Source organism: Crotalus tigris, unplaced genomic scaffold, assembly GCF_016545835.1.
Source record: "Crotalus tigris isolate CLP2741 ecotype Arizona unplaced genomic scaffold, ASM1654583v1 scf7180000019031.1477733, whole genome shotgun sequence".
In the NCBI taxonomy this organism is placed as follows: Eukaryota; Metazoa; Chordata; class Lepidosauria; order Squamata; family Viperidae; genus Crotalus; species Crotalus tigris.
In genome coordinates this window covers 54,259-80,384 of record NW_024097335.1, presented here as the reverse complement: position 1 = coordinate 80,384, position 26,126 = coordinate 54,259, and the positions used below count along the sequence as shown (strand labels likewise).

Genomic DNA, 26,126 nt, shown 5'->3' with positions numbered 1-26,126 from the left:
GGGTTCTATGTTTGCCTTAATAAGGAGTCTTATTTCAAGGCAAAGATTGAGATCTTCTCAGATATTTGGAATGAATATTGATTAGTTGACATTCATTGAGCCATATCTATTGCAAATGCTGGATGGGATTTTGAGGAAGCAAAAGAGGAAGCAAATAAAATAGATGTGGAAAAGAAAAGACATATGCGCATTTCAGCCATGAATAATGGAAATTTCAGACTGACCGCAATCCTGGATGGTTGATGGGCTAGAGCTTCCTTTTTTAGTTTCTCAGTGGTAAAGCCATAGATTACTTTTTTCTGTACCTCCTCTATTTTCTTAATGCTTTATTTTTATTCTCTGTATAACAATTTGAGCATGATGATATTATTATTATTATTGTCATTATTGTCCTTGTTATTATTCAAAGCTATGGTAAATGAACTGCAACTAGATGGCAGCGATGAGATGGAGAACTCTTTAATTCTGTCACACTGCCCTCTGGTGATTATTTAGTTTTTTGCAGCCCAGGCATGGTTGCATTATTATTAATATTATTATAATTATTGCTTTACTATTACTTGAGTTCCCATCACAAGGGCCTTAAGGCAGCTTAAAGCAGAGAGCCTGGGGCAGAATCTATCAAAAACATCACAAAGCCAGTTAAACAGGTGGTGATAATTAATATCTTGGATAGATCTAAATGAAGACTGAAGAATATATGAGCACTTCGGATGGGGATGAACCATCTAGATTGATTGTGAATATCTAAATGGCCTTTTTCTTTGATTAGCCACAATTTAATAAACTCTGTTCCAGGTTACCTCCTCTACTGAAATATAGTCTGGCTTCACATATTAGTCTTACCTAAATAAGATTGCTTGGATTCGATTTTACACATTGGTGAACTTTGCCTTTGTAATCAGCTTGTAATCCTGTGTTTGGCTCTCTGGTCTATTCAAATCATGATTAAAACAAGCTATGGAGTAAACCAGGCTGTATAGGTATATGGCCTGCATTATAGGTAGCTTATCCATAAAAGACAGGGTTTTCTACACTTCAGTGCCAAAATATCAGATCTTAACTTGTCCTTTCAGCATGAATCAGTTGGAAGTTTCATTTAATCTCTTGCTTTGTTGCTCTTCCATTTCATTAGTTAGTAATTAAAATTTCTGTCACTATCCAAAGAGATGCTTGAGGGGATACTGCATTGAATCTAAATCTATCCAGATGCTTAATTTTTTTTTAAATATATACCTTTTCTGGGTCCTTTAATTAAGTGGCCACCACCACCAAGGCTTCCCTGAGACAATTGACAAATTATTCCAAATTTTGGGGAGATATTTTTCCTGATATCTTTGTTTCTTTCATCAATAATATGAGACTTTCTGGGCCAGATGAAGGGTTAACCTAACCGTAACATTGTAGGAGGTGACCAGGCTGAGCCTGGGAGGGAGGGGTCAAATGCGTCATCAGTCTTGAGTCCTTTGGTGCCCACAAGGGATCTAAATCCAGCCCACCTTGAATTCCTTTGATTTTTATCTACCGCCAATTTGCTTTGACTGTTAGTAGATCAGATTTTTATAGAGAGCTTAAGCTTGCAATAAATCTTTATAGACATTTGACCTGCCTGATTTCCCTGGCGCACGACACATATTTAATTTTTTTGCAATGAGCCAACTGCATTTTTTGGGAAGCCACAAGAATGTTATTGACTTTCCATTCATATTGCCTATCATTTGATAATTCAAAGGCAATAACTTGGTATAGTTTTCAGATGCATTAGTTGCTTTTGGCCCTTGTTGAAACTAGATCCTATTGTGTGTTAGAAAGGGTTTTATGTACCACTGCTGTTGGGTTTTCTACTATATCTATATGTTGTGATGGTGTTTTTTTTTTAATTTTGTGTTAGCAACATTTATTCATTTTATTTATATTTATTTGTCAAATGAAAATTACAAATTTGAACGAGCAAAATGAAAAAAATAAAATGTGATCGGGACAATGGGCACCTTAGAAACCTCTTAAATATGGGGTGAGGTCCACACAGAAGTTAATTTAGAATTGAAACTGTAAAAGTTAACGGCTGAGAAAACTGAATTGGATAAGGTATTCCAGACAACTTAGTTTAAAAAACTGAATTTTTTACAATCTAGTTTAAAGCAGTTTACATTGAGTTTAAGGCGGTTGTTCACACACGTTACATTACAATTAAAGCTAAAAAAAAAAGTCATTTACAGGTAAAACATTACTATGTACAATTTTGTATGCAATGCCTAAACCAGGCATGTCTTTTATTTGTTAGTATCTTAAAACTAGCAAAAACGCCAAAGTGGAAAATCGGTAAGATTTTTTTTTTTAAATTTCCTTTTAAAGAAAAGTTGGTGTCTCTGTCTCTGTCTGTGCATCTTTGGGTCTCTGGGTGTATGATAACATTCCAAGATCTTGTTTCAGAGAAGACCCGCAGCAGAACAAAATAAAATCCCAAGCAAAAATGACCAATTAAATATACCACCTCGTATCTTGGAAAATAGGAGATGCGGAAAAATAGTTTCACAGCAAAACCTGTGAACAAATAAAAAATTATAAAAAGATTAATATAAGTAACGACAGAGAGAGAGAGAGAAAGAGAGAGAGAGAGAGAGAGAGAGAGAGAGAGAGAACACTTTAGATCCAAGTGCAATTGTGGAAACTCAATAACATGACATTAATGAAACAGATAAATAGGAAAACAAAATGGGGCAACAACCCTTTGGTAAAATGGCATCATTCCATCTGTCATTTTACTCTTTAAAAAAGATTAGAGTAAGCAACATATTTCACTCAGATTTGCTTGTTTCCAAAATTCTTAGTTTGACCAAGTTCTTAAATAGCTATAGCTCAGGGGTCTTCAAACATGGCCCCTTCATGACTTGTGGACTTCAACTCCCAGAATTCCTCAGCCAGGCACGCTGGCTAAGGAATCCTGGGAGTTGAAGTCCACAAGTCATGAAGGGGCCATGTTTGAAAACCCCTGAGGTATAGTATTTTGATAATCCTTCCGTTCAAATTTTGTAATCAGAATTGGATTGGATCTAACTTTATTCATTCTAAGGACAAACTCATTGACATCCATGGTACATGCACATCTGAATTGGATTCAAGCCAGTAGATTAAATGTTATTAATGGATGAGATTTATTTTTGGTGCAAAGAAAGATTTTTTTTTTCAAAGGAAATAACAGGAGTTCTCTTTACTGGCCTTTATTTGCTTTGTTTCATTTATTTTTCTTTATTCTTCTTTGTCTACTACTGCAAGCCATTTAGACTCATTTTTAGTCCTTAAACATGTGAACATCAACATCCTTGTTTATATTTTTTATAACCACTTCATAACAGCTCTTAGCCTATAAGTAAACTGAAGTTGAAATACTTTGGGAATGTATGTGATTTTACAGTTTGTTCAAAAGTGCTTCGCAGGTCCGAGTCTGCAGAAGGTGGTATAATTTTGAATAAAGTTTTGAGATAGGGAGGTCAAATTACTGTAAATATGTAGCAAAAGAAATACACCCAGCAGCCATTTGCATTTGTGTTGACCGATCAACCGGTGTGGACAATTTTTGTATGAAATAAAAGTGAAACTTTTGTCTCAGGATGTGCTTGAGAATGTAAAATTAAATGTTTGGCATTAAAAGACAACTGTGTATAAATCAAAAACGGAAGAACGTCCTCAGATGCTGAGGGGCAGGGGTGGGGGTGGGGGGGTGGGGTGGGCGCAGGGGGGGTTGCATTTGTTATGTAATTTCTTTAACCATGAAATGTAACAAATGCCTTGTACTTGTGTGAATCGCAATAAAATAAATGAATTGAGCAGCTGTATGGTCTTTGAAAGTGCTTTGGTGGCGGATAAAATAATACGGGATCATTCATGCTTATCTCTCTTTTTTTTTTTTGCAATGTTTTTGTTAATGCCTCTTTTTTTTTTTTTTTTGGTTCCCTGCACATTTGTCATCTCATAGGAAAATGAGAAAATTGTAACCCAGTCGTAGAAAACGGCCTACAATTCCCCAACATGTTTTATCTTCTTTTCTCTGCTTTTTGGCCCCAGTGTAACTAACTAGCTATCTTTTCAAAAGCATTTAATCTGATCTACTGGTCCTTATGCAGATCTATGACTGTAATATTAAAGATTTGTTTCGACATATCTACAATTTTGCCATTCGGCTTAAAAAAAATACAAGCTCTGATCTCCGCTGTTTCCATACCAGAAATATTGTGCTCAAATATTTTGCTTCGACTTTCTTACCCGTGTCTCATCTTATCCAATCCATTGGAGGGATGGGCAATGCCGTGAGCTTAGACCTCAATGTCAAGATTAAAAAATTGTTTTCCTTCTCTTTCGCTTGCATGGTTCAAGAAGTCTTCTCCCTGCTCAAAAGTAAAAAAAAACCAAAAACTATAATCTCATGCATTTGAAAAAGCTAAGCTTTAATACCGTCAAAAGATGCCAGATTGCCATATTTTTTATAAAGATCTTTTTATAATAAATGAAGACAATGTTTTGTTTTCAATATAAGCCTTTGCTTCATATAGGGGGAAAAAAATCTTAGATTTTGGACAGAGGTACTCACTTTTTCCACTAGTTTTACTCAGTAGTTGTTGTTGTTGTTTGTTTGAAATTGGTGTTATAAATGGTTGACAAAATGAGTAAGATGGCTGCTTTCTTGCAGAGTTTCATTATCAAAACTAGGTAACATCATTGGGGAGCCAGCTTCGGCATCAGGGATAATGTTACCTAGTTTGGATAATAAAACGTCTGCAAGAAAACAACCACACTCAGGGAGCACCAAGGACCCCTCATTTCAACCCTGAGCCACAGATATTCTCACCTATCAGCTCCAGATAATATCTATTTTCACCTATTTTCACCTAATATCTATTTTTCACCTATCTATTTTCACCTATTTTCAGACTGTACAACTCCTATCTTTGCACCAGTGTTTTACAGGGAGCTAAAATGCACAATTAATGAATTTGGGCCTTCTGATGTCTTACCTTTTTGTTTTACGAAGGCCTTCTGTCGTTTCACAGCTCGTTATGGCTTATTGTATTATTCAAATATGAAACAATCACTGAACCAGGAAGCTAATGTCCACCAAATCTTAGCCGTACTGTAAGATACAATTGCTGGAAAGCTAAAATGGAAGCCAGTTTGGATCCAGATCAAGCTTGCTTAAAAACCCATATATAATGGAGGATGCAATGCCAGATACGGATAATTAACTGAGTTTCTTAGCTTAGGGTATCACGTAAACGTAGTCTGTTCACGGGGGGGGGGCGCATCCATGTAGAGGTCAAAAAGTCAAGATGGGAGTTACAGCCATAGAATAGCAATCCCTCTCCTTTTTAACATAAAGGCATCACCCAAGAAAGGAAATGGTCTTGCTTACATGGTTGTGACTAACATCTTGAATTTTTTTTTTTTTTGATTCGCACACATCCTGCACACTAGTGGCTAATTAACAGATCTAATCAATACTATTGAGGAAGTTGGCTGAGAAGCTCACTATACTGCATCAGGAATCGTCAAGCATAGTTAAATTCAGATTTTAAATGAAACCAGTTAAGCAGCACTCAGCTCTTCGATTATACCACAAAAACATAATGATCAAATCCATACAACTCCTGGTGAGAGTGCAATGTTTAGATATAACCACATCATTTTGCATATCCCAATACTGTTTGCCCTAAAATAAAATCTATGTAAGTTGAAAATTCTCTCATTAAATAGAAGGAATTGGCAACTTGAGTGTGGACTAAGAATCAGAGCAGGGCCAGGCCTGGTTAGTAATTGCATGAGAGACCACCAAAGCTATCTACAGACTCTGACACTGTCGTCAGTGACAAAATTTATGAGCCAGCAATGTGCTGCAGCCTCCAAAAAAGCCAACACAGTCCTAGGTTGCATTAAAAGAGGGACAGAATCAAGATCATGTAATGTGTTAGTACCACTTTATAATGCCTTGCTAGGACCAGACTTGGAATACTGCGTCCAGTTTTGGTCACCACGATATTAAAAAAAAGATGTTGAGACTCTAGAAAGAGTGCAGAGAAGAGCAACAAATATGATTAGGGCTAAAACATAGGAAGAAAGGTTGCAGGAATTGGGTATGTCCATTTTAAGGAAAAGAAGTACTAAAGGGTGACACGATAGCAGTCTCACAATATCTAAGGGACTGCCCCAAAGAAGAGAGGTTCAACCTATTCTCCAAAGCACCTGAAGACGGAACAAGAAGCAATGGATGGCAACTAACAAAGAGAGGACCAACCTAGAAATAAGGATAAATTTCCTCACAGTTGGAACAATTAATCAGTGGGATGGCTTGCAACAGCTTGCCTTCAAAGATGTGGGTGCTGGAGGTTTCTAAGAAGAGATTGAACAACCACTTGTCCGAAATGGTATAAGGTCTCCTACTTGAGTAGGGGGTTGGATTAGAAGACCTCCAAGGTCCCTTCCAGCTCTATTGACCTGTTATTCTATTAATCGGAATCACTATGCAAACTCTGCCTCATGTGTATGCATGAGTTGGCACAATGCATGTACAAAAGGGATGGATTTTGTGTTGCAATGTGACCATGCTTCTTTGGTTATTCCGCCACTCCCCTTCCTCTCGCTGGTAGACACCCATGGGGAGGGCAAACAATTTCCATACTGATACCAATCCGTATGGAAGTATCCATGGAATCCAAGTAACTCAAGAACCATTTTTCTTAAAACAACAAAAACCTATAGATCAATTAGGGGGCATGGCTAGGAAATTCCCCATCATCTGCTATAATTGTGCAGACCTAAGCATGTTCCTTACAAACAAGGAACATGTCCTCTTGATGGAAGCTACAACTCTGGACAAATATATCGTGGGACTTCATAGGACTGGCTTCCAGATATAACTAGTAGAACTCTATGGACAGCTTAAGAGTTGGTTCACGGGAGGAAACATCTGAATTCAAACCCTTTAAGTCTTTATTGCTATTTTCCAAGAGAAGGCAGACAGTCTAGCAAGACTTGTAATACAGGCAGTCCTCAAATTACAATAAAAATTGAGCTCCAATTTTTTTGTTGCTAAGTGAGACAGTTGTTTTTTTCGCTCTGTTAAGTAAATCACTGTAGTTGTTAAATTAGTCACACGGTTGCCAAGCAAATCTAGCTTCCTCTATTGATTTGGCTTGTCAGAAAGTCGCAAAAGGGGGTCACATGACCCCGGGATACTGCAACCGTCATAAATACATGCCAGTTGCCAAGTGTCCGGATTTTGATCACATGATCATGACCATGGGGATGCTGCAATGGCCGTAAGTGTGAAAAACGGTCCTAAGTCACTTTTTTTCAGTGGCGTTGTAATTCGGACGGTCACTAAACAAACTGTTGTAAGTTGAGGACTATCTGTATAGATAATCAAGAATGAATATCTTACGTGGGCCTATTCACGTAAGTGGTTCTGATTGCCTGGCGATATATTTGTCTAGAATGGCAGCTTCATTCAGTCAGCTTTCCCCCAACGTAGCATCTTGTAAATATTTTGAACACAAATTAATTCAAATTCACAGAGGATGTGTTTGGTATGCAAAAAAAAAAAGATCAAAAAAGGACATTAGGTTGAAGAAGGTTGAATAACAAAAAATGCTGTTGATGATGGGAAAATAAGAGTAAAATCCTTTCAAAATCTATGTGCCGTGACATAATTTGTCACAGTAGCTTTCAACCAAAGTTCAAAAGAATTTAAACAACATAGAATGGATGTTTGAATAACTGCCTGATAGAGTAAAATGAACCAGTACAACTATCTATCCTTTGATGATTATGACTGCAGACTATTGAAAAGATTAACCTACTGAAGTTAGTCCCGTTAGTCCCAGTGCATGTATCCTCTAAAGATTTCCAAGCTTTTCCTCTCATAGACACAATTTAGACTCCGTCAAGTATAATGCTTGAAAAATTAAAATGCATTGGACCAAAGATCTTTGGCGCTTCTTAACCAAACTCTTTTGGGAAAATCAGCCCTGTTGTTGGTTCTCAATCCTGTGTTTCCAGAAGTGCTTTGAACTTTGGAAAATGAAAGTTTTCTTGGGGCATTCCTTCCATCCATCACAGTTGCTAAGATTTTGTGGCTTGTTTCCCTGTTATTGAAGACTTCTCCGAAAAGGAAATCTTCAAGGACCAAGAAATAGCTTGGTGATATCAGGGTTATTGTTTTTTTTCTTCATATCCTAGAAAGTTATTTTGCTTTTAATATGTTGTGCTCCAGAAATAAGACGTCGGTTCTTCCACCATTAGGCACACTGTATCCTCGCATCGCTCAGTTTTATCAATAAAAGGTAGAGGAAATGCCAACCCATAAAGTTGGGTTGTCTGAATATAAGTCCTCTGTAGATGTGCATTCCTTGCCTGGGTTTTGAAACCTGTTTCTGAAAAACGAGGAGACTGCACAGTCCATCAGTTGCCAGCATGAGGAAGCCCTAATCATAAATGGTGACTTGGTGCGATGATTGTCTAAGACTAGCATGCCATATTATAACATCAAGATCTAGCATGCAGCTCTGCCTGCTTGTTTTAGTTCCAGAATAGGATGTTTAGGCACGGACTCTTGACCACACCTCCTTCGCCCCCAGCCACATGCCTCAGCCCATTTACAACCAGCTTTCCTTCTCCACTGGCCCTCCCTTGGCCATTCTCCACGGCCAATGGGCCCCTGGCCCTCCATCCCTCGCCCTTCGGCCCGGCCCATTTGCCCAGACACTATTTGACCGGGGCCTTTAGCCAATCGGGTGACAAGCAGAAGCAATGGTGCTGCAGGAGCAGTGTGCAATTGGCGATGGGCGATCACAGGAGCTGTGAGGAGTCAGCGAAGGGCCCAGAGCTGATAGCCCAATGTAACAGATGTTCCGGTCTTCATCTTTAAGTTTCTGGTTGAAATCATGTAACCTGTCCCAAGCAGATGGCCACCATCTGCTACTGTGCTCTCAGATCCTATGTTGGAACCTTGTCCCTTCTAAAGCCAAGATCAAGAAAGAATAGTTTAAATATCTGCTAATATTTCAATTTTATTGCCCGCCTTCTGTGTTGTTCATTTTCGATTCTTATCCATTTTAAATATTGGAAAATGATGTTCTGGTTCTACAGTAGCCTGTTCCTTTTCTAGAGAAGAATTGCTCTACAGCTCTAACGTGAGATTATCCTGAGTGACCTGGTCTCCTGTCTGACAGGCCAGCTCTGGACCTGTTTGACCTCCTGTATCCTTACTCTTCTCAAAAGCATGAGCCACTGTAGAGAATGGATTCATATGTCAGTTGGCCACAACTTGTGAGTGCATCACCCATAAATGTACACTCAAGAGCCTTCGAAATTCGGACGACCGAGCGCCAATCTGCACTGTTGACCCTCATGGTGTGTTCTTAATTTTCTTCCTTTGGCTGCTAAAGCTTTGTGTCTAACTTTTCAGTTTAAATGCACTGGTGAAGCAAAGAAATTTCGGGGTGGGGATAAACTTTCTCCTCTTGGGTTCCAGAAGGTAAGAAGAAAGCTCTGAGCCCAGCTGGCAAGGCAAGGCCTGAATGTTCTACCACGGTTGTGTTACCAGTTTCCTTTCCTCTGGCTGTCTCGTGTACAGTACTGTGCGTTTTGCGCTCTCAATTGTTGTGACTAGCCTTGCCGTCACTTCTCAGGAGTTCTGTGTATCTAACCCTTTTTCTTGTCGGCCTTCTTTGCATGCCTCCGAATACAGTTAGCTGTGCAATCGATGGTGTCGTTGCATGTTGAAAGAAGCCTAATCTCTTCTTTTCGTCTCTCTGTTACCACCAGGCTTCCTGAACCCGTTTACAGCACTGTGAACAAATACTGTGATAAGCCACCTTCTCCTAGACATTATTCCCCTGTCGAGTGTGACAAAAGCTTCCTCCTTTCAGCTCCCTACCCCCACTACCACATAGGCCTGCTCCCTGACTCTGAAATCATCAGGTACTGCATGTGCTTATTCCTCATTTCCACATGTGAGAATGCATGGGTGTCACTTAAGTGCAGAGGAGATAGGCTGTACATTCCACCCGCGCAGTATGCCTGTCTCCCCGAGGCTCTCTTGACTTGATGACCATCAGAAAAACATTATCTCTCCTACCAAGAAAGGTCTGGAGATCTGGGGGCCCTGGTGGCATCTGAACCCTTTGGGGTGGGACCTTACCGAAGGTGGAAAGTTGCATTTGATGGAATTGGATATCTAATTCTGGGTTGACACCTCCAAAAGGTGAACACTTTAAGGGACTTTTCATGTCCACTAGGCCTTTTGTAGACTCAAGCTGGAGTCTTCTACAGACTCACCTACCTCTGGGTTGTTTGGTTATGAACCTTTCAGTTTCCCTTAGGTTTAAAATCATTCATCTGTGCTGAGTTCTAGGGCTCATGAATGAAAAGTGGAAGGAAACGAAATGAGCAATAAGGAAGACTATTTTTTTTTAAGAGGCAAGTAATTCGGTAGCAGAGAGAATTCTGAAAGAGAAAGTGGGGGACAGAATCTTGGTAGACCTTTGTTCTTCCCCAAATGGTTCCTCCTCTTATGTGTATTTAAGATCATGGCTTTAGACTGTTATTGCTTCACCAGCCAAGTAGCAGATGAAGACTAAATCACTATAAACGTAGATTTATTAAGTTCTAGTTAAGAAGAGTTGTATTTTCTAACCAAGGAGAGAAGCAACTTAGAACTAAGGAAACTGTGAGAGCTAACTGTGAGAGCAATCAACCAGCGGAAAGACTTGCCTTCAGAAGTTGTGGGTGCCCCATCACTAGAGGCTTTCAGAAAGAGACTGGACGGCCATTTGTCTGAAATGGTATAGGCAGTGGTGGCGAACCTATGGCACGCATGCCAGAGGTGGCACTCAGAGCCCTCTCTGTGGGCACGCATGCCATCGCCTCAGCCCCGCCTCCCCCTGCGGCCCCCTTCTCACCAGCATCCCCCCCGGAGGAGAGTTGCCCCTGAGCGCAGCCCGCTCGGCAGCCAGGCAGCGGGGACAAGACTCCACCCTTGCGCCCTGTTGCGCACAGTGGATGCTGTAGGGCACAGGTGGAGGGCGTAGCTGCCATGGCATTGCTGGGCTGCCTGGGTGATATGCGGTAGGCCATGGAAGTGGTGGGTGGCCCTGTGGGTGGGCGGGGCAGGAGGCAGGGTGGGGGTGGAGGTAGTTTTTGGGCACTCAGTCTCTAAAAGGTTCACCATAGGGTCTCCTGCTCAAGCCTGAAGACCCCAAGGTCCTTCCAATTCTATTATTCTATGTTTTATGTTCCAAATGGCCACCCAACTCACTATCAGAGAGAGAGAGAAAGAGAGAGACACAGAGAGAGAGAGAGAAAGAGAAAAGAGGGGGAAGACGTCTCCTATTCTGGGAGCAAGTGGTAGAGAACCACAACAAGGAAACTAGTGGATCAATCCAAGCACAGTTTCCATGATGCGTTCTTCTCTAATGACCATGTGCTGAACAACAATAGAAGCAGTGTAACAGTTTGCCTCCAGAAGTTCTGGGTGATCCATCACTGGAGGTTTTGATGAAGAGATTGGACAACCATTTGTCTAAAATGGTAATAGGGTCTCCTGCTTGAGCAGGAGGTTGGAACTGAAGACCTCCAAGGTCCCTTCCAACTATGATATTCTGTTTCCCAAGGTAGATCTAAGTTGAGCCATATTCTCGCTTTTTCCATTTCTCGTACAACTCCCAAGATCAGTGTAAGCAGGAACTTTCCAGTTGCGGTTAGGCCTAAAACAGCTGACTGTGGTACCAAGCTAGGGAAATCATTTAACAGAAGGAGGAGCATAGCCAACCATCGAGATGCTGCGGCCCTACCAGCCCTCTGACACCCGACACGCAAGTTTGGACCTATTGTTTAGAGCAGCATTCAAAACAGCATCCTTGCAACTACACATTTTGCTTGTGCAACAGGGCTAACCTAATCGCCCCAGCCAAACATTGCACAGGTGACAATTGGGTCTATTTCTTGATAGCAGGAAAACGTAAGTTTTCCTTTCCTGGACTGTGTATCGTACATGTGAACATTAATAGAAAAATCCTGGAGATAGGCTTACTCAGAGAAGGATAGCAATAGCTCTTCAACTTATACACCGCTTCACAGTGCTTTACAGCCCTCTCTAAGCAGTTTACAGAGTTGGCATATTGTTGCCCAACAACCTGGATGGAAGTCAAGATGGAAGTCTGAGCCTCCTTTGAGCCAGTCAAGATCGAACTTCTGGCAGTAGGTAGAGTCAGACCGCAATACTGCATTTGAACCAGTGGGCCAACTCTGCTCCCTCTTTCCTTGTAAATGCTCCTCCCAAGGCTGGCGATTCCTTACTGTGACCTTCTTTTGCCTAGTGATCTGTCACAGTTCAATAGTTATCTACCGGTTTCCCACCGACACCGAATAAAGCAGGAAGCGATTCCTTCATCATTAATTTATTTTTCTCTCTTCCGATCCCCAGCTATCTCTACAATTCCATTCACTCCACCGGTGTTTTAGAGAGCGTTTTTTTTTTTTACTTTATTTTATAGGCTTATACTTTTCCAAACCACTTCTCCCAGCATCCTTTAGAGAAAGTTGGTTATTATATTCATGGAGCGGGTGTCGTCATGCCGCATAGGATTCTAACCTCAGTAAAGTTATTCTTATTAATTCACATTTGGGAATGAAGCTTTCTCGAATTTCATAAAATTACCCTTCCAGGCCTTAAAGAAAAGAACTGAGCTTAGCTTCTCCGCTGCAATTTAATAAGCAACGAATCTCAAGAGCGGCTGCAGTCACCTCTCCAGGGGGGCCGCGAAGGTGAAATTAGAGCCTTAGCCTAGAATGATGTTAGAATTTGGTTTTTGAATATGAGCTATAATTCCCCAGGACCCATTATTTCATGCTGATTTTCCGTTCGTTCATTCACCATCTTTATTTCTGCGTTCCGTTCTCTCCTGGTGGCTGTTGTTTGTTTGTTTGTTTTCTGTTTCTTTCTAATATTTATAGGTAGCTGTGTTTTAGCATGCTATTAATCTGCACGGATCTGTAAACCTAGGCATGATGTGATGCCATCTACATATATGTAGACTAAGCTCAATTTGGTCCATCTGGGCTTTCTGTCACAGATGTCATTATAATTGCTCTCCTCTTTAAGGCACCTTGCGTTTAATCAGTGTGCATGCTTCCCCCACCCCACAAAGATCTCAAAATAACTAGCAATATTTTTTAACAAAATGCGGAACCAAGGATGGGCTAACAACTTCAATGGACATATTTTACATCCGAGATAGGAAACGCTTTGAGTTCAAATAAAAAGCCAAAGGTTCTTTCAATATTTCAAGGGGGGGGGGGGAGAGAGAGAGAAATTACATTGTGTTAGATTACAGCAAAACGATGTGGTGACTGAAGGAGTGTTTTAAGAGGAGCCCTTGAAAAGGCCTCGAAGTCCACAAATGCTTTTTGCTAAGAGTAGAATTTTGTTGAATTTGAAAAGCGAAGCAGCCTTGGTGAATACCTGAATGGGAAACCATTAGTATATTTCAGGACTCTAGATTAGACTTGGAAGTTTTAAAAAAAATTGTGGGAGAAGACAATAGTGGCCACAACTGGAGGTTTTCAAGAAGAGACTGGACAGTCATTTGTCCAGAATGCTATGGAGTTTCCTGCTTGAGCAGGGAGTTGGACTAGATGATCTCCAAGGTCCCCTCCAGTGGTGGGATTCAGCCAGTTCGCACCACTTCAGCAGAACCGATAGCTAATTTTTTGTTGCCCGGGCCCAGAATGGACTTCCGGAAGCGGCATCCACGCAGAGAACCTGTGGTTCACATATTTGAATCCCATCACTGGTCCCTTCCAAACTTATTATTCTATTCTATGTTTTATAAGCATCTCTGTGTAGCCACCAGAAGTCCAATTTGATTTTTAGCAGTGGTACCTCGGCATTTATCCCTAATTGATTCCAGGAGCGTGATGAATACCAAAACAATCAGCACCAAATAATTTTTTTCCCCATAAGGAATATAAGTCACAAGGCAGCCGACACTGACAAATTCTCACTTGTGCATCGATCGAGTTCGCATTAAGATGCATTGAATACCAAATTGGATAAGTTTCCAAAGAGTCAAGTACCAAGGTACCACTGTACATTATTTTTCCCTCTTCATCCACAGAAATCTGTCTTAGACATGAATTCCTTATCAGGCCTTTGGCAGAGCACAGAAATCTCACAAAAGTAATTTAAAGCCATCTGCACCCAAACACATCACCTTGTAATTTGTATACCTGACATTTATTGAATTAATTGACCTGCGTTCATGTATCTCTTGAACCGTACCCAGCCACACTGCCTGGGCTGATAGAATACACAGTGCTACCAAGGAATGACCCACATTTTAGCCTAATATATTGGGTAGAGGCAGCCCAGAAGTTCTTTATTGTGGAGTTCACACAACATGCTCCATCAGGTAAGTTTCAGTCATTTGCTCATGCCCACTTCACTGAGTGTTAAACTTAATTGTTTTATGTGTACGGATAGACCTTGACTTACCACAGTTTGTTTAGTGACCGTTTGAGGTTAACAACATCACTGAACACGGTGACTTATGACCATGTTTCACACTTAAAACCATTGCAGCCTCCCCGTAGTCATGTGAACAAAATTTGGAGGCTCGGCAACTGGCATGTACTGGCATATATCCCCTTTTGTGACTTTCTGACAGCCAAAGTCAATGGGGGAAGCCAAGTTCACTTAACAACCATGTGACTAACTTAACAACTACGGCAAGAAAGGTTGTCAAATGAGACAAAACTCACTTAACAACTGTCTTGCTTAACAATGGGAATGTTGGGCTCATTTGTGGTTGTAAGTCAAGGACTATCTGTGTGTGCCTTGGCATGTTATACAAAGCCAACGTATATAGCCAATATATGGCTCAAATGCATTGTGTGAACTTGGAAAATGAATACATTCAGCAAGTAGGTCCATTGTATAAAGGGACCTGAGTGGCTGTGCATTATACCTTTCATCTTGTAGTTATAATATTGAGTCTGCACTTTGGAGTGATCTGATAAAAAAAGAAAGCCCAAGTGTTAAAAGCTCTAAAAATATTCAAGATTCATAAACTGACACATGCCATCAAGGTAAAATTGCAGGGTTATCTTCACCGCAAGCCTGTTTTATTTCTGGACACTGGATAACTGTATATTTGAAATGCTGCTACAATTAAGGGATAAAGTAAAATGTCCCTCAATCAAAGCTCTATTCTGAATCATTATACAGGGTAGACAAATCCAGTTTTCCGATTAACAGTATGGAACTGGTTTACTATGCACTCCTTCTAGGCTCCTTTGTTCTTCTCCCCAGTCTCATCTACAGCCCTACTAGTGGTTTCCCATTCATCTACTTTACAGGCTGGAGAGGTTTGGCCAGAATGTTAGCCAAGAGTTAGATGGAGCTAAAATATTGCTGTTTACTCCTTTAGAAAGCATGGATGGATTGATGGTTGGTTGGTTGGATGGATGGATATTGATGGATGGATGTTGATTGATGAACCAATGGATGTAGATAGATGGATGGGTGGGTGGATGGGTGAGTGGTGGATGGGTGGATGGGTGGATGGATGGATGATGAAGGGATAGATGGATGTTGATTGATGAATGGATGGATGTGGATGGATGGATGGATGGATGGTGGATGGGTGGTGGATGGGTGAATGGATAGATAGGTGGATGGATGGATGGGTGGATCGGTGGATGAATGGATGGATGGTGGATAATGGATGGATAGGTGGATGGATGGATGGATGGATGGATGGATGATGAAGGGATAGATGGATGTTGATTGATGAATGGATGGATGTGGATGGATGGATGGATGGATGGATGGTGGATGGGTGGTGGATGGGTGAATGGATAGATAGGTGGATGGATGGATGGGTGGATCGGTGGATGAATGGATGGATGGTGGATAATGGATGGATAGGTGGATGGATGGATAGGTGGATGGATGGATGGATGGATAGGTAGATGGATAGATAGATGGATGGATGGATGGATGGATGGATAAAGCAACAGATGGATTTGATTGATGGATGGATGGATGGATGGAAGGATGGATGGATGGATGGATGGATGGATGGATGGATGAGTTGGTGGATAGATTGATGGATGGGCAGATGGTTATTCCATAAACTGACATTTTTGGTAATACATCTCTGTACATTCCTGGTGAAAAAGTAATGCCAGAGGTATTCATTTTCATGCTCAAGACATCAAACATGATTACCCTATTTCCCAAAAAGTGTTCTTTGACTTGCATTACGTCAGAGCATCAGCTTCAACTGCCATTGCCCTATTTTATGTTTTTTGTTCTCTTCAATCTCATTGGATGCACAATTGTTCCATGGGCATCCATATGGGAATCTACAACCTGCTATTTTAGATGATCCAACCACTTTGGTTGCAATAAGACCATGAATCTCCATGAGCAAAAAAAACCCCACCTCATACTATTTTTATTAATTCCTTTTCCTTTTTTTCCCTTTTCCTTTTCCTTTTCCTTTTCCTTTCCATGCAGTCATTCCAGGCATAGTTCTGTAACCCAGCCTCCCACCGTGAATATCCAGAGGACCATGTCAATAGAAGGGTAAGAGGGAACCAATATTATAAAGTTTGGATCCTTGCCATTGACACTTGTTTAAGCTTCTTTTTTTCATTCATAACCATTGAATCTGCATATACTCTGCCTCCTGAATATAATTTATTATATCACATATGCTGCCTCTTTTCTTTAAGAGGTTAAGACTGTGTGTACACGGTTCCCTAATCTGTCTAGTATTCAAGAAAAAGATTCAGAATTGTTCATTTTGGGCCAATCACCAGGAGCCTGTGAATTGTAGTCTTACCTTAGACATGAAAACCTGCTGGGTGACTTTGAGCCAATTACCAAGAGACAGTGAGTTCTAGTCCTACCTTAGGCCATGAATGCCGGCTGGGTGACTTTGGGGCCAATCACCAGGAGATTGAGTTCTAGTTCCGCCTTAGGCATGAAAGCTGACTAGGTGACTTTGGGCCAATCACTGGGAAACTGTGAATTATGGTCCTGCCTTAGGCATGAAAGCCAGCTGGCTGACTTTGGGGCCAATCACCAGGAGATTGAGTTCTAGTTCCGCCTTAGGCATGAAAGCTGACTAGGTGACTTTGGGCCAATCACTGGGAAACTGTGAATTATGGTCCCGCCTTAGGCATGAAAGCCAGCTGGCTTACTTTGGAGCCAATCACCAGGAGATTGAGTTCTAGTTCTGCCTTAGGCATGAAAGCTGACTAGGTGACTTTGGGCCAGTCACTCTCTCTCAACCCAACTCATCCCACAGTGTCGTTGCTGTGGGAAAAATAGGAGGAAGAAGGAGTATTAAATATATTCCCCACTTTGAATTATTTATTAAAAACAATAAAGGTGGGATAAAAATAAATAAAACAATAATAATAAGCATCCACATCTGCCTGTTCTTAGGGTGGTCCTGGAACTCTTGGGGAGAACTCGATAGATGGACAAAATGGCAAACCCAGACTGAATATCTAGCTGACTTTGCCACCGAGTATAATAAACAATAATAATAAAAAACAATAATATCTAGAATGTATAGGTTAGACTGGGAATCTATAGGGAAATTTCCTATAAATCACTTCTGGAAATGGTTTTTTTTTTAAAAAAAAAAAAAGCAAAAAACACCCAACCCTACAGGATATTTCCCGAAGACACAAAGAGTCAAGATTAACTAAAATGAAACCACAAACAAAAGGATGATTAACAAAAGAATTGATCTTTGAGATATTGTCCCTTCTATCAACTCCTCCTGCTGACGTTGTGCATGTGTTGGCAATATTTGATAGCAATCCATGCTATTCAATATATAAGAATAGTTTCAAACTAGTGGAATTGATGTCACCGCTTCTGACCACTGATTAGAGACATTGTTGTTCTCATTGCTTAATAGCAATAGCAATAGCATTTAGATCAGTGGTTCTCAACCTTTTTAATGCCGCGACCCCCAACCGGTCGTAAGTCGAGGACTACTCAACCGGTCGTAAGTCGGGGACTACTCAACTGGTGCAGCACCGTTTGCAGAATGGGACTTTTGGCGGGCTCAGCAGGGCAGAGACAGCCTGGACAATTCCTGTTGGCTTTTGAAAGCCAACAGAATTAGACTCTATTCAAGAGAGTCTATTCTATTGGCTTTCAAAAGCCAATGGAATAAAAGGGAGTAGTACAGCTAAGGAAAAGGGGGAAAAAATGGCAGACTGCATTGTTTGGCGACCCCCATGAAATGGTCATTCGACCCCAAATGGGGTCCCGACCCTCAGGTTGAGAACCACTGAGGTAGACTCATATACCGCTGAATGTAGCCCTCTCTACAGTTTACGGAGTCAGCATATTGCCCCCCTCCCCATAACCTGGGTCCACATTTTACCGATCTTGGAAGGATGGAAGGCTTGAGCTGATCAGCATTAAATGCTGGCAGTGGGCAGAGTCAGACCACAATACCGCATTTTAACCACTGCGCCAGCTCTGCTTCCTCTTTCATTCTAAATATTCCTCCCAAGGCTGATGGTTTCTTAACTATTGCCTGTAGGAAACTAACCATCATCAAAAGAATCCCTTCTTTTGCCTAGTGATCCATCACAGTTCGATAGTTATCTAGTTTACCAACCTCGGAAGGATGGAAGGCTGAGCCGTTGAGACTCGAACTGCTGAACTGCTGGCAGCCAGCAATCAGCAGAAGTAGTTGCAGTACTGCACTCTAACTACTGCACCACCTCGGCTCCTAATAACAGTCACACCCACAAAAAAGTATCAAACAGATTTAAAACCTAGCCCAATCTTCTTTCCGGCAGCATGGTGGCTCAGTGGTTAAGACTCTGAGCTTGTGAGCTGGAAAGCTGGCAGCCCAGGTTTGAGACCCCAGCGCCACGCAATAGGGTGAGCTCCCATCCTCACCCCAGATCCTGCCAACCTAGCATGCAAAGTAGATAAATAGGTACCATTTTGGTGGGAAGGTAAGAAAGCTCCATGACATCATGCTGACACATGACCATGGAAATGTCTGGTCATGAAACGGACATGAGCACCATCCCCCATAGCAGGAGTAGGCAACCTTGGCTTTTTTATGACTCGTGGACTTCAGGTCCCAGAATTCCTGAGCCAGCATGGCTGGCTCAGGAATTCTGGGAGTTGAAGTCTGCAAGTCATGAAGGGGCCAAAGTTTCCCCCATGCTGGCTCAGGAATTCTGGGAGTTGAAGTGCACAAGTCATGAAGGGGCCATAGTTCCCCCATGCTGGCTCAGGAAATCTGGGAGTTGAAGTCTGCAAGTCATGAAGGGGCCAAAGTTTCCCCCGTGATGGCTCAGGAATTCGAAGTCCACAAGTCATGAAGGGGCCATAGTTCCCCCAGGCTGGCTCAGGAATTCTGGGAGTTGAAGTCCACAAGTCATAAAAGAGCCAAGGCTGCCTACCCCTGCCCTTTAGTCAGCAACCTTTTCTCCTAAAATTCTACTGGAATCTTCTTTCCTGTTTCCTGGTTCCTTTATAGCTATTATTCTGTGTTCTGTACTCCGGAACAACAGAAACAGATCTTGGCTTTCATCAAAAGAGATCCTTTCAGTTCTTTGAAGACTACTTTTATCTTCAACCTCAATCCTCTCTTCTCCATCTCAAACTTCTCCAGCTCTTTCAGTGTCATCTTCATAAGACATCTGCTTTCCTGCTTCCTGTTTATGGTTCCCTCAACACCCTTGTTGACCTTCTCTTAACTTATTCCAGCTTCTCTAGATCCTTCTTCAAGTATGTTCTCCAGAACTGGACACAATACTTGAGATGGCATCTCACCAAAGGAGATATGTACTGGAATATTATACCTCATAGCTTATCAAGGTCCTACTTTCCATTTACCCCCAGAAATTGTGGGCGCCCCATCACTGGAGATTTTTAAGAAGAGACTAGACAATCACTTGTCTGAGATGCTGTAGGTTCTCCTGCTTAAGCGGGGGGCTGGACTAGAAGACCTCCAAGGTCCCTTCCAGCTCTATTCTATTCTATTCCACCTAATTGTCTATGGAGAGTCTCAGTCATCCAGGTCATGGTTGCCCCAAAGGTGCTTTCTCAAGAGGCAACTGAACTTTATTTTTCCTTGAAGACGTTTCGCTTCTCATCCAAGAAGCTTCTTGAGTTCTTCAGTATTTCAGAGTCAGAACCGAAGAAGCTTTCTGGATGAGAAGCGAAACATCTTCAAGAAAAAAACAAAGAAAGTCCAGTTGCCTCTTGCAAAAACATCTTTGGGACATTCCAACTAATTCAGGGGTCCTCAACCGGTCAGTGGCGTTCCAGAAGCGAAGCCCCATCCACGGGATGCAGGCAGCACGTGAAACCACGCTCCCTCCGGTCTGTGGAAAAATCTCTCTCCACTGAATCAGTCCCTGGTGCCCAAAAGGTTGGGGAGGGGGAGCACTGACCTAATTTGTCAACAACAATCAGTGTGCAATACACAATGCCATCTATTGCAATCTACTTGCAACTTCAATCCCATGTGTTTCATTTTACCTGCTGGTTTTGCGTTGTGGATGAGACTGTTGGATCCAGAGGCCAGATGGTGACTTGGGACTTTTTCCATCCAGCCTCACCACCCTGTGCAACATTTTGATTTTCAATTGCTTCCTTTGGGGGGGGGGAACAAAAAAATGTAATTGCCAGAAAGGGGTGTCTCCGTCGAGGAAGAAGCTTGCACCGGGCCCAGAAACAGCTGTCCCATTTGCCTGTAACAATTATGCAATTAAAAACTGAATTGATTCTGCCAGGGAGGAAAAATCTGAAGTGGGACTGCCGATAGGAAGGGGGCAGACTGAGTCTGCCAAGGTTACCATCAGGCTGCAATCAGTTTTGAGAGGAGAAGAAAGATTTTTTTTCTCTCTGTGCCGATGGGAGCTTTCTGATCAAAGCAAAATTGCTGCATTGGAGTGAAGGGGGAAAGGCTACAATCCACCTTTAGAGTAAAGCATGAACCCCAAAGATATTCAGAGCATCTTAGGATTTGCTTTATCCTTAGAAACCCCATTGGAATAGCATTTGGGAAGAGCCAGGAATATAAAATTGGGACTCTAAACTCTCAGAGTTGTTCAATTTCCCCCGAAATAATCTCCGTGCAGTCATGCTCCTTCACTGGAGGTTTTTAAGAATAGATTTTTATGAAATGGTATAGGGTCTCCTGCTTGAGCGGGGGGTTGGACTAGAAGACCTCCAAGGTCCCTTCCAACACTGTTATTCTGTTATTTGCTCAGTGAACAAGGAAGAAGGACATCTTACGAAAGAGAGGGGGGGAAAGCCTAGAACGGTGATGGCGAACCTTTTAGAGACCGAGTGCCCAAACTGCAACCCAAAACCCACTTATGCATTGTCGGGTGCTGGGTGGGTGTGGCCTATTGGGTGGGCGTGGCCCATTGGGTGGGCGTCGCCATGGTGGTAACGGCAGACTGGGTGGGACTAAAAAGTTCAATCAATCAATTCCAACTTTGCAAGATCTTTTTTTTCCCCGCCATAAGTTGAAATTGACTGACTGATTGAACCCCTTTTTTTTTTTTTTTGCACAGGGTGGCGGAGGCCTAAAGCGAAAAAGTTTTATAAAACCCAGCTGAAGGCCTAGGATTGGGGCGATGGCGCGTTTGCCCACAGAGAGGGCTCTGAGTGCTGTTTCTGGCACCCGTGCCATAGGTTCTCCACCACTGGCCTAGAATTAAGAGATTCAGGCTTTTTTATAAAATGCTGCCAAGATTTACCTGGTGGAATTAATAGGAAAATGCATCGGCCAGAAGTAAGGTGGTCTTTGACTTACAACTAAACGTCTAATGACCATTCAGAGTTTCAGCAGTGCTGGGAAAAAGAGACTTAGGACCAGTTCTCATACTTATGACCATTGCAGCATCCCCATGGGCACATGATCAAACTTTGGGTGCTTGCAAATCCGGATGTATTTACTATAGTTGCAGTGTCTCTCGGTCCTGTGAATGCTGTTTGCAACCTTCCCAAGCAAAGTCAATGTGGGAAGCCAGATTCACAACTGCATGATTGACTTAACTGGAGTGCTTCACTTTTAACAGCCATGGCAAAAAAAAAAAGGTCATAAGATGGGACACAAATCACATAACAATTGCCTCACTTAGCAACGGAACTTTTGAGCACAGTCGTGGCCGAAAGTCAACTGACTTCCTACCAATGAGTGCAAAATTTCTGTTGCTAAGCAACAACAGTTGTTAAGTGGGGTTTTGCCCCATTTTACGACCTTCCTCACCACATTTGTTAAGTGAATCGTTGCAGTTCAATTAGTAACAGGGTCGTTAAACGAATTTGGCCTTCTCCCCTTGACTTTGCTTGTGAGGAGGTCGCAAAAGAGGATCACGTGACCAGGGAACACGGCAACGGTTATAAATGTGAGTCAGTTGCCAAGCACCAAAGTTTGATCATGGGACTATGGGGACACTACAACGGTCATAAGTGTGAAAAACAGTCTTTTGGTCACTTTTTTCAGTGCCATTGTAACTTTGAACGATCACTAAATGAACTGTTGTAAAGAGACAAGCAACCTGGAACTAAGGAGAAACTTCCTGACAGTTAGAGCAATTAACCAGTGGAACAACCTGCCTCCAGAAGCCATGAATGCTCCAACACTGGAAGTTTTTAAGAAGAGACTGGACAGCCATTTGTCTGAAATGGTATAGGGCCGTAATGGTGAACCTATGGCACACGTGCCACAAGTGGCACGCAGAGCCCTCTCTGTGGGCATGTGCGCCGTTGCCCAGTCCTAGGCCTTCACCTGGGTTTTATAAAATCTTTTCGCTTTAGGCCTCCGCCGCCATGTGCAAAAAAAAAAAAGGTTCAATCAATCAGTCAATTTCAACTTCTCGCGGGAAAAAAAAGATCTCGCAAAGTTGGAATTGATTGATTGAACTTTTTAGTCCCACCCAGTCTGCCGTTACCACCTCAGCCACGCCCACCCAATGGGCCACACCCACTCAATTGGCCACACCCACCCAATGGGCCACTTCCACCCGGCACCCGACGATCCATAAGTGGGTTTTGGGTTTCAGTTTGGGCACTCGGTCTCTAAAAGGTTCGCCATCACTGGTATAGGGTTTCCTGCCTGAGCAGGGGGTTGGACTAGATGACCTCCAAGGACCCTTCCAACATTATTATTATTATTATTATTATTATTATTATTATTATGTCAAGGACTACCTGTATTGAAATAAGCTTCTGCGGCTTTATAAAAAGTGAAACTGGCCCGAGTGATATTATTCTGAAAAGAATTTGGGAAAGACCTATTTAATGGCCTATAATATTTTGCCTGGGATATATGAGTAGGTAAGCCATGTTCTTTTCTTTTCACAGGGAGCCTCGGAAAGTTGTCTTACATAAGGGCTCGACAGGGCTTGGTTTTAACATTGTAGGAGGAGAAGACAGGGAAGGCATTTTTGTGTCCTTCATCCTAGCAGGTGGACCAGCTGACCTCAGTGGTGAACTGCAGAGAGGAGATCAAATATTGTCTGTAAGTAATGATGATCTTTTTTTTTTTTTTCCTCATAAGGCTCCTAAGCCAAAACATCATTCAGGCGTGTTTAGTTCATACATCATCGAATCTCATTTTTTTTTCCTTCAAGAGCTCAAAGCAACTTATCTGGAGATCCCACCTTATTTGTATTCTCACAACAGCGACTTCCCCAGGTCTCTGGGGTTGAAAGGGAGAGTGGTTGGCTTGAAGGATCCACCAAATTTACGTGACAGAGGATGGGACCTAGACCTGGGATTCCCCAGTCTAAACCCAACATCATAACCATCCTGGTTTTCCATTATATCAGTCAGGTTGACATGCATTTGCTTTGGTTTAATCGTTGTCTTAATTTCCCATTACCCAAGAAATATATTTGGCAGAAAGCAATTCAGGTAATTCAGAGACATGGATGGATGGATGGATGGATGGATTTATTCATTCATTCATTCATTCATTCATTCATTCATTCATTCATTTTTTAAAGAGGCATGGTTTAACCATTGTCTTAATTTCCCATTATCCCATTACCCAAGAAATATCTTTGGCAGAAAGCAATTCAGATAATTCACAGACATTGATTGATGGATAGATGGATGGATGGATGGATTCATTCGTTCATTTGTTCGTTTGTTCATTCATTCATTCATTTTTAAAAAGAGGCATGGTTTAACCATTGTCTTAATTTCCCATTATCCCATTACCCAAGAAATATCTTTGGCAGAAAGCAATTCAGATATTTCAGAGACATTGATTGAGGGATGGATTGATTGATTGATTGACTTATGGATGGATTGATTGATTCATTCATTCATTCATCCATTTTTATAAAGAGGCATGGTTTAACCATTGTCTTAATTTCCCATTATCCCATTACCCAAGAAATATCTTTGGCAGAAAGCAATTCAGATAATTCACAGACATTGATTGATTGATGGATGGATGGATACATTCGTTCGTTTGTTTGTTTGCTCATTCATTCATTCATTTTTAAAAAGAGGCATGGTTTAACCATTGTCTTAATTTCCCATTATCCCATTACCCAAGAAATATCTTTGGCAGAAAGCAATTCAGATATTTCAGAGACATTGATTGATGGATGGATTGATTGATTGATTGACTGATGGATGGATTGATTGATTCATTTATTCATTCATCCATTTTTATAAAGAGGCATGGTTTAATCATTGTCTTAATTTCCCATTATCCCATTACCCAAGAAATATCTTTGGCAGAAAGCAATTCAGATAATTCAGAGACATTGATTGATTGATTGATTGATTGATTGATTGATTCATTCATTCATTCATAAAATTCATTCATTCATTCATTCTTGTAAAGAAGCATGGTAGCTCAGTGGCTTAAGGATGCTGGAGATAGTTTAGGTGGAAGTTTGTCCTTTGAGCTTGCTGCTTGGCTCCTGAACATTTTGTTACCAAACTAGCTAACATCTTCAGCGGGGGGAGGGGGTTGGGGATGAAATGTCTTGTTCATTTATATATGTTCTCAGTTGAATCACAGGACTGACTGAATCACATGGCTGGCTGATTCACAAGATTGATTCTGGTCTTGTGACTTCTGATTGGTTGACTGTGAAGTGTGAAATTCAGCTGGGGAGGGTGTTGGCTCTGTTGTCGATTGGAGGTACGGATGGCCCGCTTCCTTATTGGTCCATACGCTGCTTCTAAGTGAACGTATTTGTTGATTATTGGTCTGTACGCTGCTTCTAAGTCTATGTGTTTGTTGATTATTGGTCCGTACGCTGCTTCTAAGTCAATGAGTTTGTTGATTATTGGTCCGTATGCTGCTTCTAAGTCAATGTGTTTGTTGATTATTGGTCCGTACACTGCTTCTAAGCCAACGTGTTTGTTGATCAACCCTGCTGTAGATGTTATAGTTTGGTAATGAAACATCCGGGAGCCAAACAGCAAGCTTGGAGGACAAATCTCTGCCTAAAACCACAACCTGAGCTACAAATATTCTCTACAATTTGTAATCTGGAGATGCTCTCAGCTCCAGTGGTTTGAGCCTCAGCTCTGTGTGGTGGGATAAGCTCCCGTCACTTGCCTCAGCTTCTACCCATCTTGCAGTTCAAAAGCATGTTCTGTGCAAGTAGATGGATAGGTACCACTTGGGTGTGGAGATGAGTTGGTGGTCTATGCAGGCAGTCAGTGTCCTGACGGTTCTGTACTTTCCCGGTTGCTCACTTGGGAGGTGGCTCCAGGGAGGGAGGGGGGCGTGGGTGACGCTGCCAGAAGAGCCACTCGTCTTTCTCTCTGGTGCGAACCCAGCTCGCCCTCTTGTGGCGCATCATGAGAAATGCGCCAGAGTTTCCTAAAATAGGGCTGTTATCTTCGCAAGCCAAACGACCATTCTGTATTTGCATGGTGGTCTCCTGGCTACCGTAACAACATCATATGCTAATCATAACAATAATTTATTACCACAGTTATGATTACTGTTACAATCCTTTCAGATTCCTTCTAACATGGTTGACAAGCAATATGAACCATTGGAAATATCACTGCAATATAGTTT

General features: G+C 41.8%; 1 protein-coding gene across 15 annotated transcripts in view; it reads left to right on the top strand.

The window, feature by feature from the left end:
* The window catches only part of LOC120314980 (disks large homolog 2-like), an 899,194-nt gene that overhangs the window by 857,164 nt on the left and 15,904 nt on the right, over positions 1–26,126 (top strand). For 12 of the 15 annotated variants that reach the window (XM_039358594.1, XM_039358591.1, XM_039358596.1 and 9 more), the window contains 3 exons: positions 9,817–9,972; positions 16,574–16,642; positions 23,432–23,588. In XM_039358594.1, coding sequence (XP_039214528.1) covers positions 9,817–9,972; positions 16,574–16,642; positions 23,432–23,588 — 382 coding nt within the window. The remainder of the gene's footprint in view (positions 1–9,816; positions 9,973–16,573; positions 16,643–23,431; positions 23,589–26,126) is intronic. The other 3 variants (XM_039358598.1, XM_039358606.1, XM_039358601.1) reach the window with 2 other exon arrangements.